This window comes from Orbicella faveolata, unplaced genomic scaffold, assembly GCF_042242905.1.
Source record: "Orbicella faveolata isolate gen_17 unplaced genomic scaffold, um_ofav_v1 contig_34, whole genome shotgun sequence".
NCBI classification, from domain to species: Eukaryota; Metazoa; Cnidaria; class Anthozoa; order Scleractinia; family Merulinidae; genus Orbicella; species Orbicella faveolata.
The window spans coordinates 28,394,667-28,412,578 of NW_028301563.1; the positions used below are offsets into that span (position 1 = coordinate 28,394,667).

The 17,912-nt window shown below is 39.7% G+C and overlaps 1 protein-coding gene, 1 long non-coding RNA gene and 1 pseudogene across 4 annotated transcripts; 1 reads left to right on the forward strand and 2 right to left on the reverse strand.

The window, feature by feature from the left end:
• Nucleotides 1-292: 292 nt before the first annotated feature.
• Nucleotides 293-16,659, reverse strand: LOC149105626 (hydroxymethylglutaryl-CoA lyase, mitochondrial-like; annotated as a pseudogene). The gene is made up of 13 exons (XR_016201423.1): nt 16,574-16,659; nt 15,076-15,139; nt 13,958-14,065; nt 13,338-13,433; nt 12,794-12,852; nt 12,255-12,344; nt 11,718-11,781; nt 11,089-11,163; nt 5,483-5,598; nt 4,564-4,689; nt 3,655-3,766; nt 2,273-2,338; nt 293-886 (listed from the first exon to the last, which is right to left on the reverse strand). The product of XR_016201423.1 is annotated as a hydroxymethylglutaryl-CoA lyase, mitochondrial-like (transcript).
• Nucleotides 6,072-10,907, reverse strand: LOC149105627 (uncharacterized). 2 transcript variants are annotated; one of them, XM_089270533.1, is made up of 8 exons: nt 9,584-10,907; nt 9,171-9,401; nt 8,862-8,936; nt 8,571-8,642; nt 8,022-8,401; nt 7,342-7,731; nt 7,086-7,244; nt 6,072-6,864 (listed from the first exon to the last, which is right to left on the reverse strand). In XM_089270533.1, exons 2-8 carry the CDS (start codon nt 9,259-9,261, stop codon nt 6,334-6,336), a joined length of 1,698 nt encoding a protein of 565 aa, XP_089126659.1. In that variant the 5' UTR covers nt 9,262-9,401; nt 9,584-10,907; the 3' UTR covers nt 6,072-6,333. The 2 variants fall into 2 exon arrangements, with proteins under 2 accessions (XP_089126659.1, XP_089126658.1); XM_089270532.1 differs by having other exon boundaries at nt 9,171-10,907.
• Nucleotides 7,164-8,575, forward strand: LOC149105628 (uncharacterized). Its single transcript, XR_016201143.1, has 2 exons — nt 7,164-7,267; nt 7,371-8,575. It is a non-coding gene; the product is annotated as an uncharacterized LOC149105628 (long non-coding RNA).
• Nucleotides 16,660-17,912: the final 1,253 nt, after the last annotated feature.

Genomic DNA, 17,912 nt, shown 5'->3' on the forward strand with positions numbered 1-17,912 from the left:
AATGTCCTTCCCCAACAATAATGTGAAACAAAATAGGTTGGAGGGCCAAAATTAAAAGAAGTTGCGAAAACGCCACAGATTTTACGAGCCGTAGGCGTCATGTGGGCCTGCCTATGATTGTCATCAGGTGACATTTCCGGCCACCTGAAGCGCCGCAAGAATTAAATTATGAATTTACGTCACAGACATGCTTTGCCGCTCACGCGTCCAGCCGTCTCTTCTCGGGGAGGAACGTAATTAAGTTGCATGATTGACCAAACAAATCTATATTACAAATTAAAACGACGAGAAATACATTGTTCAACTGCTAGCTTTTAATTTTCAAAATTTGACTGATTTATTGAAGGATTTGGCGAGATTCAAGACAATTTCAACTGTAAACGAGCGAACGAAAATTTCTTTCAATTTAAAAAAAATTGAAATCCATGATATAAATTGAAAAGACGCAAAATTCAAAACTTTAGTGAGAAATTTGGCGAGATAAGAGACAATTTCAGCTGATTGCAGTGAACAAGTCTGTGGTTTTAATAACATGGATCCGCGTTTATTCAATCGTTAAGTCTCGAGTTTAAGGAGTAAATCCTCTTTCCTAATTCCTAAACGTTCTTTTAGCATAAATTGTGAGAATTTGCGATACATCAAGACAGTACAATTAGTTGCAGATTCCCTTGTCACTTTCTGCTTAACAATGTACTGACTTTTGGAGGAGACATTGATTGTCGATCAGTCACGGTTTTTTTCGATATAAGAATCTAAACTATTGTCCTTTACCAAACGACGCATCAAGATTAGAAACACATGATCCAGAACCTCCTCCATGTCTGCAGGCAAGACAAGTCATCCAATCTACCAATGAGAGTCCATAAGAATACGGAGCAAGGAGTTACTAAGGAAATAAAAAGCACAGACCAGGTCAACATTTCTGCAACTAAATACATATTCCACTGAACAAATTGCAATAAATATGCACATAAAGACCCGAGCGAAAAATTTCCACCCTAGAAATCGACAGTCGTTTAATCATTATAAGTGTTCTCGTGTACTTGTTGTGGAAAAACAATTTGTATTTTTGTGATGTGATAGAATGCATACGCAATAATTTCATATGATAAAGTTAGTTAGATTTTCGTTTTTCGTTTTGGCTTTACTACGGCAAAAACACCAAGAATCAAAATGGTCGTTCTGAAAAAAATCGACTTTTCGTATTTAGAGGAGCAACAGCCAATGTTAAGACAAACTGGCTCTGAATCTAACAAGTCGGTTAAATTTTTCGCGTTTTTGTTCTGCAAAAGCACGCAATTGTTTTATATTTGAGTGCATTATTTACTGCGCCTTTCAATAACATGCGGACTTTAAAATTCAAAGCTCAACCGACAAATGCGTTTTTCGCTACCGTCAATCAAGTGTTCGGCGGCTCCTCCCAGCTTCCGACTACTGCCGAGCGCGCGGTAATCAAATCGTTGAGCACAGTTCAGACAACGAAACAGTGCTTAGCAGTAATCGGAAGTTGGGAGGAGCCGCCGAACATTTGATTGACGGTAGCGAAAAACGCATTTGTCGGTTGAACTTTGAATTTTAGAGTCCGCATGTTACTGAAAGGCGTAGTAAGACTTATCTTAGTATTGTAAACAAAAAGCCGTTGTAAGAAATTAATCCAAATAGAATCTGTTTACCACGCGGAAATCACGTTGCTAATAATAATTAATAAATTTGCATTATAATGAAGCTTGACAGCTATGCAACCTCGTTCCCAGGGATAAAGAAGAAAGAGAGAGTGCAAGCCGAAACTCCTCCCCATCCCCCACCCCATCACTTTTCTAATGGTCCGTCTCTTAGCGGGGTTGCCACCCAGACATTTTTGTATCCAGCAAAATGCACCCTGCGCAATATTGCTCTCATTAATTTTAAATGGTTCCTCATAGAGCCACGTAGAAGCCAGACATAGTCACTACACAAAAATAGGAACCGCAACTAGAGTGCAATTTGTTTGGCTTAAATGAAAGATGTGTAACGCTTAGAGGGCCTTAATTCTGAAACTAACAGGAAAATATTTGAATTCCTATATTCAAGCCCAAGTCAAGGCCACGATTGTGTGTGTTGACGACGACAAATTGTCATAAGGCGAAAGGTGACTAGAAAAAGCAACTATCTCCAACTCGAGCATATTGACTTGATGTACTATTAAATTCTCAGAACTGACATTAAAAGAAATGTATGACAGTCAAAGAGGAGAATATAAATTTGGAGCTCGTGACTGAAAGGTTCAACTTACCTGAAGCAATGGTGTCGTGGAACACACCACTGGGATCTCTGTGGGTTTCATTACCGTTTCTCAGTCCTAGAAAAAAAAGAACAGGATAAAATTTTAACAAAAATAACACGAGTTATTTCCGATACTTTTCAGGGATGCGTAAGCTTTCGGCCGTCTCTAATAAAGCTCGCCTGGTGGAAATAAATATTAAAAACTTGGAACATGTCATTTCGTTGCATTGGAACGAGTAAAAACAATGACCGCACAATGTTGAAGTCCTTGAAAGTCAACTTTAGAGAACAAGACCTCAATATATAGTATCAAGCCTTTGAAAGTTTTCTATCGCAAATATCACTATCGGTCGAATGAATTCACCGATATCAGAGTTCTAAACGTCGACGTTCATTTCTAAATGGACAAGGTTTAACTAACATTTAAAGAGATCTAATTGTTTTGAAAGTTTTACAACTATTCACAAAGAACGTTCGAGGAAGAAGGCTAAGATTCCTCTTTCCTCTGATTTTAACTTGTGTTCTTACCGAGGCAAGGCGCAAAAACCGTCTTATTTCGAAGCACGTGCTTGCAAGGTTTGCTTGGAGTAGATTCTTGTTGCAGGTGTTGGTGTTTCGTAACGGCTCCAAACGTAAGCACATCTCAAAAACGAAAGCTTGGTACTTGTTCCTAGAAGTTGCTGAAGAAAGCGAAGTTAAATTTCTGCTAGTCGAATTTTTGAAAGTGGTGGAAGATGTGCGGCCGAGGAATTCAACGCAGCAAATGTTTCAGCGATGCATCTTTTGCAATTCAAATTTGCACACTTTTTGCGACCACGTACTGCATGGCTGATTAATTCCAACCATTTGATTGGTTCGTCTTCTCATTTTAATAAGTGCGGGACATTCAGTCTTTCAGCGGGATGAATTAAGAAAGACACCAGCCTAGAATCAAGCCTTGCCAACGAGACACATCAGTGAACTTATATAACGTTCAGCCTGTTACTCCCTGACCCTAAGATGAGTAATGCCCGTATGTTTATATATAAGTGCTTTACTTAACTTCTTTAAAATCTTCTACAATGGAGGTTTACATTTTGAAATTTCTTTTTTTCCAAATGGCCAGCCAACTGTGATTTTTTTTCTTCCTGACATCCGCTCTCAGACGCGGAATTCAATAAATATATTGTCAATATTGGTTCATTCCCATCGGTCCAGTTCATGCCTACCAGTTCAGATGACTTTTTCCACGCTAAAATTGGTCTCGAAAATATGAGTACGGAAACGCTGCACTGTTCCGACAAATTGTCCGTACCACACACAAAGAAACGTTTGCGAGTCGCTGAGGAAAATTGACATTTCAAGATTACAATGCACAGACCACCAATCTCGAGGTCTTTTAACGTTTATCACCTGTTTGTGTCTTGAGTTTTTCTCCTCGCTTGAGCACTTTCGAGGCAGTCCCTCGTTCCAGTGCTCTACAGATGAAGTCTCCTGCATCCATAAGTTTGTCCAAGTTTACTCCCTAAATAATAATTTAAAACATAAATAAAACAATAAATAATAAGAATAGGCAAAGAAAAAGACAGACCTAAGTTTCTGTCTGGGATCATTACGCCATTTGCGCGACTTGAAATGTTTAGTCTACTTCTTTCAAATAGACGAGTTTTGATATATTGCAATTCTAACTTGGCGCCGAGGTTTCGGGGAATAAAACAAAAGAAGCCATTTTCCAACCTAAACCTCCATTTAGTTTCTTTGCTTTATTCCCATAAGCCTCGGCATCAAGTTGGAATTTTATCATCTCGAAATTGGCCTGTTCATTTAATTCTGTCTAAATCTACACATCACCCAAACAACACCTGACAATACAAAAAAAAAAAAAAAAGAACGATTTGAACAAAACCCGAAATTTTTGTACGCTAACAGTTTTTACAGTCACCTACGCCGTTGGTATCTTGTCATTGCAACCCATCTCTCTGGCACTTTAAATTTTCCAGATTTGCTACTAAACTCGATCAAATTTCTCTGCAACTCAACTTGCTCACTTGCGGTGTCAAGTCAAGTGTTCATTAATCTACGTCATTGTTACTTTGTTTTGGAGAAATGAACTGACAAAGACCAACCTCAATCCCAGGCTCGCTCTCCTTTGCCTCTCTTAGGAGACAGAGTCTGGGATCTTGGTTGACACAAGAGCTATGCGAAAGTTGAGCCAAAATGACAGCAAACTTGAAAGTTTGCGTGGCTAAATTATTAGCAAGTGACACCGCTCAGTGCCCAGTGAGTCAAACTTGAGATGAGGACCTTCAAACGAAGACTTACCGTTTCAAGGCCCATGCCATGTAGCATATACACAACGTCTTCAGTAGCAACATTCCCAGATGCACCGTGCGCGTATGGACAGCCACCCAGACCACTGACTGACGCGTCTACCGTCCGGACACCCAGCTGTGAATAGAATAGACAACTGATCTAGACAACTGATCTAGACACTCGCTAAGTACTGCCAAGTCGTCCTGGACTTTCAGCTCAACACGTTGGATGCTGTCAGAGTGGTTTTCACTTGAGAGAAGAAAGTGTTTTTAGCTTACATTCGTTTCCTATTTCCGCCCTAAGAGATTGCCTTAGAACAATTCACGCCACTTTTTCAGCCAATCAAAGTAAAACCAAAACCAATCGTGGCTCACTCGCACACGTTTTCCCGCGCTTCGCGACGGCTACACGTATTTGCTTAGAGTTTTGATTGGTTCGTTGATTGGTCCTTTGTGATTGGCCAAAGTGATTACTTTGCTTTTGGTTTGACGATAATCAACTGAAAACCGTTCTTAGGCTCCGTCCACACTACGGCGGAGAAATTTGAAAAACCAGCTTTATGTCTACGGTTAGGTCTACTGTCTACACTAATCTGTCACGAAAACGGAGCTTTTCGAAAACGCTCCTCAAACCGGAGGATTTTAAAAACGCCGGCTTTGCGTTTTAGTGTGGACAGAAAACATTTTGACAACGGAGCTTTTCGAAAGCGATGACGTCACGAGAATCACGTGATTTTCCTGACCGAGTCCTCCTCAAACACAAATACAAACTGATCGAGTTTTGTTGCGTTTTCAAATTTCTCTGGCTTAGTGTGGACGGAAAACTTATGCAGTGTTTTCAGAGTGAAACCTCCGTTTTCAAATTCCTCCGGCGTAGGTTGGACGGGGCATTAAGCATTCATACACACATGCATGTATTTATTACTAACTTGCAAGGCTGTGAGAATATTAGCCAAAGCTTGGCCATACGTGTCATGGCAGTGAATGGCCAGCTTGTCGACTGGTACAGTGTCTAAGACACCTTCCAACATAGCTTGAGTTGTTCCTAGTAAACATTCAAAGTTCGAAGAAAACTATTAGAACCCTGAGAGCGGTAACCGCGGGTTTCGCCCATAACGAGTTTCGCCCATGACGCGCTTCGCCCAGAACGAGAATGGTTTCGCCCAGACATAAACTCGATTCGCCCAGACCGAGACTCAGATATTATTCAGAATTCGCCCAGAACGAGAATGGTTTCGCCCAGACATAAACTCGATTCGCCCAGACCGAGACTCAGATATTATTCAGAATTCGCCCAGAACGAGAATGGTTTCGCCCAGACGTAAACTCGAGACGAATTTTGTTTTGTGTTCATACGTGGGAAAACTCCCAGGCCTCTGGCCGTTTTTTCTTGGAAAAGCCAGGCTGCTAAGCTTTGTTACGAACATGAACGATTTTATATTCTCCTTGCAAGCGCTAGCAAAGGCAAAATCTCTTGAAAACAAAAACATTCAGACTGCATAACAAGTAAGTTGAATGTTTGATATAACAAAATATAATCCCTTTTTTATTTAGGATAATTCACTTTTTTACAAGTACTTTTACTTTTAGTGCAATGTAAGCTTATAACGAAATGAACGAGAGCTCCTTCCTTCTGAACCGTCCTTATCCTGCATTTGAATTATCGATAACTTAACTTACTAGTAATTCCTTTTCCTACATTCAAATTCTCAACAACTTAGCTCATACTTTTTTCCTACGTCTCTATTCTCTTAACCGACATAAATCCCCCCTTTCCTATTTAATTTCGAACTATTGGCCCATTGACATGGGAACAAGCCTTGAGAAGCTGCACTGCTGACTTTTGGTGGCAGGCGTACTGTTCCCAGTAGCTTAATATTTTCGCTTGGACGGAGCGGTACTTTTTCTTTTGTAGTTTTGTTAGTTTTCTTTCAGAAACTAATCGAATCTGAAGGGCCACAAGGCAGGCTTCCTTGTGCAGCAGGTGGATCAGCATGTAAAGAGACATCTGGGCTCTTCCTGAGGCACGTCTATTAAGGCCATTATGCCATCCTTCCACGTCGTTATTGGTGCGGATCTGCTGCTTGTACACACTCCAGCTGGAGGGAGGCCAGGTAGTGCTTTGTATCCAGGTGCTATCGACATACTCCACAAACTTCTGGAGGGGTTCAGTGGTGGCTTGCAGCTGAAGACAGTTAAACATTGCTGGTATTTCACTTGGAGGCAGGAATGGTAAGGCCATTATTCTACGGAGATACTTGAAGGTGCCATCATCCGATTGGTATGCTGTTTGAAGCCCAAGGTCTTGAATCTGTAATGTAAAAAAAATTGTTAAAAAAATGGTAAGCAAATGCTTAAAAAGATTGGACACTCCTCCCAGCTTCAGCTTTATCCGTCAAAGACAACTACCAATTTGATATTATATTGTAGTTTTGTATATTCATTATTATCTTGTGTATTGATTTGTATTATTTATTTTTTCATAATTCTATTTTTTTGTTTGTGTGGCAAGATATAGCTTCTGTTACTGACCTTTCTCCACAGAACTTGTGTCCAATGGAATACACAGCCTTTCACCGTCACGTCTGGAAGGACTTCACGGAGGCAATTCCACATTGCTTTTTCAAAGTCAATCATGACCTGGTTAACCTTTGGGTTCTGTGGCAGAAGGTCCAGAATAGTCTTCATGACCTGAAAGAGGATAAGACATAGGTGTGAGTGAATGTTCTATTAGCCTGGTTGGAAAAGTTCTTAGTCATCCACACTCTGACTATCAATGCATATTTACCTTTCGATAATCCTTTTTCTTCTTGCCAGACATCAAGACAAAGACCAATGGGACCTGTTTCACGTGGTCCTCGCATCTAGCATACGCATTGATGGTCCAGAGTTGGGTGAAAGGGTGGCGGCACAACTTGAAGGTACCATCTATAAACCAGGTCTTGGCTTTGCTGAGGAACTGAAGTTGTTTTTCGGTGGCAAAGACAAGATGGCATCTACTGTTGACAGTCACATCTGCTTGAAAGAAGCCATCAGGAATGTGATCTTCTTCCAAACTGAAATCCAGGTCTACTGGGTCTTTGGGCCTGGTGTTTTGTCTAAGCCGGTTTGCAGCTTGCGCCAATAACTTTGATTTTGAAAGACTTGGACATGGTCCGTCAAGTTTCTCAAGGAGAACCTATAAAAATGAAAAGGGGACAAAATTCTATAAGCGGATGTCAAATCAAATTCAGTTAAACAGGGGGTGTCAACTCTAAGAAGGTCTGTTTTGGGAGAAAAACAAAATTCTTCCGTGAATCTGAAGATTTTGTCGAGAATCGGGAGACTTGGAAAATTTTCCGGGAAACACAAATAAACTTATGCTTTCAAAATGCAAATAAATAAATTGGCCAAATATTGACCAAAACATATAGCATAATGTGCCACAAAAATTAAAGAAGAACTGTCAAAATATTTAATTTAAATTACCTCATTAACAATAGCTGGTGCAGGTTTGAACAAATCTTTCATTGCCTCTGCCTTTACTGCAACCATGATCTCTGCAGCAGTGGCTGCCCCGGCAGCTGGCTGGTGGTTGTGACTGGTGCTGTTGGATTGGAAACTACTGTCGCGTTCTATCACCAATGCCTTGCAGGGATTTACTTTGGGCCTCACCGAACACTGCCAGTAAATGACGTTCACCCCTCGGGACTTGATATTGTATGTGTATCCATTGCTGTCTATCAATTTTACTTTGCCCCGCTTTGAGCCCTGTTCCACTATCTTGTAAGTTACTGGGAATTCACCAACTGGACACTCATGGATAGTGGGGTCCTGGATCGAGTCTTCAAACTGGTCTATTGTGCCATCTGAAATTAAAGTAACACAGAGAAGTCAACAACTTTTCATTTTTCTACCATTTTAAATTCCTTTCAGAATTGTCACAAAAAGAAATATTTCTACTATTTTAATTTCTTTTCAAAATTTTATGTCTTGATAGGCCTACAATACATGTCTACAAAATAAAATTTTACTTACCAAAAGTGCTCCTTTCTTCAACTTGCAGAGAGGGGACCTCTGTTGGGTACTCAGGTTGGTCTATTGTCCCATCTGAAATTAAAGTAACACAGAGAAGTCAACAACTTTTCATTTTTCTACCATCTTAAATTCCTTTCGAAATTGTGAACGGGGACTGTCTGCATTACAAACTTGAATTTATGAACTGTTGCTGAATTGTCACAAAAAGAAATATTTCTACTATTTTAATTTCTTTTCAAAATTTTATGCCTTGATAGGCCTACAATACATGTCTACGAAATAAAATTTTACTTCCAAAAGTGCTCCTTTCTTCGACTTGTGGAGTGGGGACCTCTGTTGGGTACTCAGGTTGGTCTATTGTCCCATCTGAAATTAAAGTAACACAGAGAGGTCAATAACTTTTCATTTAACTTGTCTCTGTGAAAACAACCATAAAATCTAAACTGTTATACATGTATTCCAGAAAAGGAACAAACTTGAATTTATGAACTGTAGCTGAATTGTCACAAAAAGAAATATTCCTACTATTTTAATTTCTTTTCAAAATTTTATGTCTTGATAGGCCTACAATACGTGTATATGAAATAAAATTTTACTTGCCAACAGTGCTGCCCTCGAATTGTTGTTGCAAGAACTTCCCAAGATGTGGTCCCCATGATACCTCAATTGATGGTGGGTAGATAGCAGACATCGAGTCAAAGTTTTCCAGTCTAGAGCTTGCAGCAACAGGCTCTCCAGATATGTAACTCCACTCTGCAGCACAGGATTTACAATACTAATCTACTTCTGTCCCGGTTTGAACAGCTGCACGGTATGCTTGTCTTGATATCCCTATAACTGGTACAAAAAAAATTGACTTAGCCCTTGTATTGCAGGAAAATTAAAATCGTGATCAAATGTTAACATAAACATAAACAAATTACTTAGATGTTAAACATCAACAAATTACTTTGAACAACCCGGCCCAGGTCCCATAAAAACACATACGTAAACAAGTGGTATCAATTACATACCAGTATTGCAGGTTCTGTGGTTCCACTTGTGACAACCATCACATTGAAGACCTTCTTGTCTGGGTCGCACAGGTTGTTTGCAAGTTAGGCAATGGTCGTTGGAAGACATTTTTTTGGACGAGAGAGACGAGAAATTTTGTATGGTGGGTTTGTGTGGTGATCTATGATCGAATGACTCTCATGATCGGTATTAACCCCTTTTATACTGGAAAAGGGGCGTATTTTTTTTATTGACATGTTGGTCGGCATGTTTACTGAGAAAAGGCTAACAACATCTTATAGAACTTGTTAACAAATTGTAATTAGGACCGCGCGTCTATTCATAAAAAACACAATTGCTATTCGTATTCAAATTACATTTGACTTCACTTTGGAAACAATAGAGTGAAAACTTCAGTTTTCTTTTCAAATTCTATTGACTAGTGAAAAGGTGAGATTTTTTTGCAAGACGGTAATTGCCTTTAATTTCCTTTTCCATACCGCACGCTTTGTCGGAGTAAGTTATTCCACGCGCGCGCACTCATGAACTATACTAGTTTTAATCTCATTTCAAAATATATGTTGCCATTACCTATGTCAGAAATACAATCTTTAAAAACTCTCGATTCCTCTCTTTAGTATTCGCGAATCCGTATTCGTAACTTATCTTTCGTGTACGTTTCAACGGTGAAAGTGATAACTTGTTCGTTTCAACAGTGAAAGTGATAACGTGTTCGTTTCAAAACCTTCATTCTGTGCATACGCACGTTTAGGTTGACGTTTTTTGAGTTAGATTGTAGACGTTTTACTTCTGGGCGAAACCATTCACGTTCTGGGCGAAACTCGTTATGGGCGAAACCATTCACGTTCTGGGCGAAACGATGTGGGCGAAACTCGTTATGGGCGAAACTCGCTATAACCCTGAGAGCATGACGATTTTCTTCCATAGTTTGCGGTTACGGCCCCGGGGGCGGGGGATTTCCCATGTGAACAGGTCGGAGACGCTCGCCGGAAATTTTGAATTAAACCCCAGAGGAGAGCAATCTAGGTGTGTCTCGAGCTTTATTTGACCCCTAAAAGATACCACTTTAATTAGACATGACAGTGTTTTTTAGTTTGTGGCGTTTCCTCTTGAACACCCCAAGTGAGACCAAAATCCGTGATTTACACTCCTAAGCAAGACGAAAAGTATCCCGACCTTTTCACATGGGAGTTCTCCCAGGGGTTGTGGACAATGTTCAGCCTTCGGCCGATCTTAGCACACGCACCCGAGAAGAAACCTCCAACACCCATGAGTACATTTCTAATTCCAATGTTGCCACAAACATAATGTTCTTCATGTTCTACTTACGGCATAGCTCTACCCGAATGCGTTTTAAGTCCGCTCTGATGGTTCCATGATGTGGTGATTGCAACTGTATAAAGCCATCAGTGTATAATTTTTTTAACTAGAATTTCAGATCTCTTTTGATTGGGACAAGAATTCAGCATAATTAAGAGAGACGTGATAACTAAAGACATCTAACCTGGAGTTCCAACACCAATATGGTGTCACCAAGAGACACTTCATAACATCCCATGTCAAACAAACTCTTTGTTACCTGCACGAGCAAGAGAAGGTAATAATTATTAAAGTTGCAGTTCTTTTTCAGGATGGCACAGGGTTGTAGTACAGAGAATGCAGCGACTGGGATCATAGTAACATGAATGGGAGTTTGAACAACTGCACTGTGACGGCGACGGCAGGGACAACGCCGATTTTAATTTTTTTTTCCTTTTTTTTGGGTGGCGGGGGGGTGGGGAAGGGGGAGAACAAGGTACGTTACTCTCACAGTGCCTCAGAGTCTCCACTCAGGTGTATAAATGGGTATTTGCAAGTTTGGGAATAACAGCTGGAGTATCAATACTTCACTTGCCTTGGGGTATTACAACATACTGGAGTTTCTGAAAGAACTGACCGAATAAACCAAAAAAAGTACGCTTGAAGTTTCCTTCTGTGGCTAATAGGACGATCAGGAGAGGTGACGGCATGTATTTAACTGATTGCCAAGATTACCAAACATGAAAGATAATCATACTCACAACAGATAATTAATCAATGACTAAAACATAAGTATGGCTTAGCTAGATGCCCATTAACGATTTTAAATCTTACCATTGCCACAGCAGTAGGAGCAATAAACCCCTCATAAGGACAACCAACAACACAGGAAACATATCTACAAATAAAATAAACCACAAGGATTCGTGAACTAATGGAAAACTCAGTGGGTAATCTCAGAAATTTTTTCATAAATATTTTGCCAAACACAAACTAAGACAAGTAATTACATTATCACACTGTATCACTTGCAGATTTTAGAGCTGATAAAATTTCCAAGAACCAACAAAACAACTGTCTCCCAATGAAACCACTGAGCAGTATAAAATCAAACCACAAAATATGACAAGCCTGGAATGTCAGTGATCTCCTGCTATCAGCATAACTGGCTACAAAGCTGAGAGCAGGAGATGAATGGCAGTTCAAGCTAAAAATATGACATAAAAAGAGAACATACATGTAAGATGTCTCACTTCAAATGGTATTCTAATTCATTTTAATTCAGAGGTAAACATTTAACAAACAATATTGTTATGAAACATTCGCTGTAAACATATTAGAACAATCATTAAATTACATTGAAAACCTCACCCTCTTACAGGGATATTGCTTTTCCTTGTAGCCTCGCAAACAGTTTCAAACCTTTGTAGGCTTTCTGATATGGAGCAGTTAATATTCTTTCTAAACATAAAAGGTATTACATGTAAGAGTAACATTAGCATGTGTTATGACTCATTCAAACAAATAAAATCCCAGTTGAAAGACCAGGTAGATTGTTTGATATTTGACACACAAAACAGTCACAAATTAAAATATTTCAATGTATACACCTGCATTAATCTTTTAAGTAAAGATTTTTAACTGATGTAGAGTATTAAAAAAATTTGTAGACTCTTACAATGTACATGTACATGTATTGTATGGTCACAAAACACAACAGGCATCTGCCAACACAAGTTCAAAAATTTACAAAACAAGAGCCGCAAGCCAAAATTTTTAGATGAAAGTTTTCAGTGAAAATTTCTGGCAGGGTTGTGCATGCATGGGGCTTAAACCAAGGAATCCTCTCTGAGGATTATGGATATGTCATGGAACAGCGCAATGAAAACTCCTTGACCACATTTTCTCACCTACTGAAGGACTCTGAAGTGGCACCAAAGATGGCTACCTCCTTCACACCACAGTCCAGCTAAAGAGACAAAGTATCACAAACTACTGTCTGCACAATGTATTTATCTACAAAAATGAAGAGTGGTGAAATCTGGTAACAGACTCCCATCTGGTCACGTAAATTGTCTGATGTTGTAAAGGTACATGTATGCCACTGCAATCAGAGTTGATGCTGTATTACAGCTGACAAGATAGTGGGACTTTCCAAATCTTCAGAAGATCTTTGTGTTGTCATTTGCCAACACAATAAAAAAGTTTCTATGTGTCACTTGAAATTTAAGTAAACACTCAGTACTATTTAAAATATTTCCATGGTCGATTATGGAAAAAACATTCAAAACACTGGCTCTATTTCAGTTTTGAACATTTTGACTTCAATTTTAAGGTCTACACATGTACAAAATTAATGTAGGAATGTAGATCATAGTAAAAGGTGGTTGACTTTGAGTTCTTTATTGCATTATTTAAACTAAGTTTAATAATAGTATTCATGTAGCTACTGACTGCTGCTTGAAAACCTTTGAGGTTTGGAGTGAGCACAGGGTAGGAAATGCCTGGGATCTTGTTTATTCCTCTTATGACTTGTTCATGGTCTGCCATCTATAACACAGCACATTAATATCGACGTAAACAAAGAAACTTCTTAAAGTTCACACCTAACAATTTTATTTGAATGAGGGTGAGAGATGAGGGGTGAGGGGTGAGGGGTGAGGGGTGATGGGTGAGAGATGCTCAGTGAGAGATGAGGGGTGAGAGGATGCTCAGTGAGGGGTGAGGGCTGAGGGCTGAGAGATGCTCAGTAAGGGGTGAGGGGTGAGAGATGAGGGGTGAGGGATGAGAGATGAAGGGTGAGAGATGAGGGGTGAGGGGTGAGAGATAAGGGGTGAAGGGGTGAGCAGCGAGGGGTGGGAGATGAGGGGTAAGGGGTGTTGGGTGTTGTGGGGACCTTAGGGCTAAGGGCTGAGAAGTTATGGGTGAGAGATGCTCAGTGATGGGTAAGGGGTGAAAAGTGAGAAATGAGAAGTGGCAGCAAGCGATAAGAAGTTACAAGAGAGGGGTGAGGGGTGTAGACATAATTATTACCATTATTATGGCTGCATCTCGATCACTATCATTCTGAATACCTGTGGAACCCATTTGGGAGATACAAAACTGGTTGCTTCAATCGATGAAAGGCCAATCTCTGATAGCATATCAATTAACTTGATCTTAGTCTCAGTTGATACAACTGCCTACAAACAAAAAAGAATCATGCAGTTATGAACAATAGTCACTTGTCCTTCCCTTCATACCTGAAAGGACTGGAATATTTGATCTGCCAAATCAATCTTTGCTGAGCCTGGCAGACTTGGCCTTGCTATTGTCAATTCCCAGAATATTTTCCAGACATTTCCATGATTGTCTAAATAAATGCAATAAACACAAACCAAAACACCCTTAGTCTACGTACTGAATCTAACTATCAATCAAAATCAATGGCATTACAGTTGAATTTAAATACAGTCAACTCTCTCATAGTGACCACATCTCATAAGCAACCACCTCCCATAAGTGACCACTTGGTAAATAACTGTTTTGTTTCTCAGTCATCAAATACTGTTCCAAGAGCTCTCTCGTAAGCAACCGCTACTCAAATTCCTTAAGCGACCGCGACCAGTTTTTAGGCCACAAGTTTGACGTATTCTTTTGTTTTCTGTTTCCGGTAAGCGACCACCCAACATGATCACATATGATCTTTACAAAATCTTTACTCATGCAGAAGTGACAAAAGTTTTTTTGAGTAATGATAATACAGTCTAGATTTCACCTATATGCAACCCATGTTTGACTCTGTTTTCCTGGGTTTTGTTTGGTTTAGATTTCAATCAGGTGATTTTAATTAACACATTGACAAGTACACTCTATAGTACTTTTCCTGAAAACTGTTGCATGTTAAAAAAAAATCATTCATTCAAACAAATTAGTTTCTATTTGTCTAATGTCAGTAGTCACCTCCCGTAAGCAACCACTTTGTCTTGCACCAAAGGTAGTCGCTTACGAGAGAAATGACTGTGTACTTACGTTGCAAGTCCAAACACCAAGGATGAGGATTCAAAATACTCCTCCTGATATTGCAGCATATGGCAGGGTTTTCATTATGTGAAAACTGTTACCTGGTGTAAAATGCCTTTAAGCATTAATTCTTCTTTTTCACAAAAAGTTTAAAATCTTCTAAATTAACATTCCAAACTGCTTGACATACCTTTTCATTCTGCAGTCCATCTCTAGGGCCTACTTCTACAATTTTGACTTTCTTTACCAGCTGACTGATCGGTTTAAAATGAAGCATGAAACATAATTTAGACTTTTCATGAAGTTGTATAAACAGTAACTACAACTCTACAACTGGCCATTTCCAGAGTGCATTAGATCAACATAATACTGATGGCCTAAGTCATCATGCACATGCTTTACCGAGTTCTTCCCAGGCTCACATCAGGGGCTGATTTAGGGGAGGGGGAGAGTAAGATTGAAAAAACACAGTGACTGTGAATATTATTATGGTAGAAAAAAGGCCAACAATCTGGTCAGGTAACCCACTATACATAATTTATACTAAGGACATTGTTAGTATTTTTCAGTTAGGTTCCAATTTCCAGATTGCAACATTTTGAGTGCATGCCTCATTGATTCTGCAACCGGGTCACAGTAAAATGCAGAATGCAGACTGTAGACTAGCTGCAGACTGCAGACTGCATACTGCAAACCGGGATAAAATGCAGACTGCAGATCCACCAGGGGCAAAATGCAGATGGCAGAATGTAGACTTCGAAGAAAAAAAAATATATTGTGTTACCGGTATTTCCATTATCGAGTATTGACTCTAAAACAGGGTTATTCAGGCTAATCATAGTGAAAAGTCTGCACTCAAGTTTGCCAGAATATCACTCTGGTTAGACTAAATACCCCTCTTGTTAGCGTGAACATCACTTAGGTTAGCCTGAATAATGCTCCATTTAGCCTGTTTACAGTTAGCTCTCAATGATGGAAATAGTAACATGATTCAGTTAAAAAGTCTACAGTCCGCAGTCTGCATTTTCCTCGTGGTCTGCGCTAGTCTGCACTTTACCCTTAGTCTGTATTTTACTCCTGGTCAGTCTGCGGTTTGCAGTCTGTAGTCTGCAGTCAGCAGTCCACAGTCTGCATTTTACCCTGACCGTTCATCTATAATTCATTTCTTGAACATTTTATAAAGAACATACTCTTTATGTACAGTTGTATTGCTAAATTGCGTGTGCATTAATTAATTTTAAGCGCTTACACATAAAATTTTGAAAACACCAGAAAAGTGAGAAGTGGCTTCTCCCTCTTTGCTTTGGTTTGAGTTGTGGTCGAGTTCGTACCAGTTAAGGCTGTAACTGCTCAGAATTCTCAACCAGGCATTAGAAATTGGTCCGTAATATAAATTATAGCAAGTAGGTGTGAGAGCAAAGTTTTTAAAACTCACTCACTATTGAGATCATAAATTTCCATTAAGCCCCATGGTAGCTTACTGCATTACCAAGATGTTTCCTGATGAATGTACAAATGTATTTGCGCGTAGGGGCGGGGAGATTGGCATAGGTGTGAGTTGATCTTGCATATGTCTGCATTCCACATTGCAATCTTACCAGTAGCGAATTACTGAAAACGGTCATTGCAGAGAAAGAGATAATTAGATGTGTCCTCATGTACCTAGAGTCCTTCCCTTTGACACGTACCTTCCGTATTTTCTTTGATTGTTGAGTTTGTTAGCTGGAGCGTGTTGTTCGGTAGAAGAGGACAGAACAGCGCTGCAACTGTACATGGTGTGGCTTCTTACTAATTGAGCAAACTGAACGATCTTACATTTCTTAGAAAACAACATAAACCCTGCATTAACTGCCTTACCTTACTAGACAACTGCCTTACGCTTGTTCGAATCATTCGCCCTGGGAACATTAGACTTGTATGCGAAAATGACTACAAACTCGCGAGCCTGCGATCATAGCAAGTACTCCTCCCCAGGGATTCTTCCCAGGGATTCTTCCTAGAGATAACCGGCGAAATCTTGTTCAGGGATTTCAACGTGAAAGAACACATTACTGTGGCCCATTACTGTCATTACTCTTTTGTAGTTCGAACATCTTATAATTTCACGTGAACTGGACATAGGAGGAATCTGCAAGACGACAGACGAAGATGTTGCCAATGATTTTATGGGATCGATTTTTGATTTTTTTTATTTTATTTTATTTTTTTTATTATTATTATTAACAATGGTATTTCTAAATAATGTACCCTGGGTGCAGAGGACTTTTAATCCACGGTCCACGAGGACGTTACGCTGGCCGTCCTCAGCGCTTTGGGCACCAGCGCGACGTTCGCTTTGACCTCGAAAAGAATTCCTCTGGCACCCAGGATATAAATAATGAAATATAACGCCATACAACAAACTCAGTGGACATGCTTTCTATAAACTGGCATTTAAAACCGCAGAATATTTTATTACAGCAATGAATCAAATGAAGTTTTGGATTCTTAAAGAATTTCATGTAATCGATTTCCATAACATTTGCACCGCTCTTGACGAGTATAAAAATACATTAGTGATCATTCGCGTCACAGACTTCTTCGTCGATTCGGATAAGAGATAAGGTCTCGTGACTGTGGGGGATGGGTCTACAAACAAACAATGTCACATGTCATGTATGTACGAGGGCATGTATTGTACTGTATGTGGGCATGAGGGCGGTGCGGGGGGGGGGGGGTGAATAGGGTAGGAATTGGCCATGGGTAGAGGGGGCGAGATTGCTTGATACTAAAAGCAGGATTTTAGTATTCAGTTTTTAATGAACATCTATAGAGAGTCACTATGTTAGTTCAGTATGATACAGAAACAACCTGTGTGACAATCGCTTTGTGTCAGGAGGTTGGTCCATGGTGCAGTTAAGAACTTCCAGCTGTGCTCAACCATGGCCTGCTCTGGGTTGGACACATTGATGAACTGTTGTGTAAACTCTCTTATTGTGTCCTCAGGAAAAAGTAATAGTTTTAGATATGGATGGAATGATACTAGTT

What these genes read in the sequence shown, in the direction of transcription:
- LOC149105627 (XM_089270533.1), bottom strand. Translation starts at nt 9,261, where the DNA reads ATGTCTGCTATCTACCCACCATCAATTGAGGTATCATGGGGACCACAT. An exon ending in ATTCGAGGGCAGCACTGTTG is followed by an intron (nt 8,937 to 9,170) that starts GCAAGTAAAATT and finishes CTTTAATTTCAG; the next exon opens with ATGGGACAATAGACCAACCT. An exon ending in AGAAAGGAGCACTTTTGGAA is followed by an intron (nt 8,643 to 8,861) that starts GTAAAATTTTAT and finishes CTTTAATTTCAG; the next exon opens with ATGGGACAATAGACCAACCT.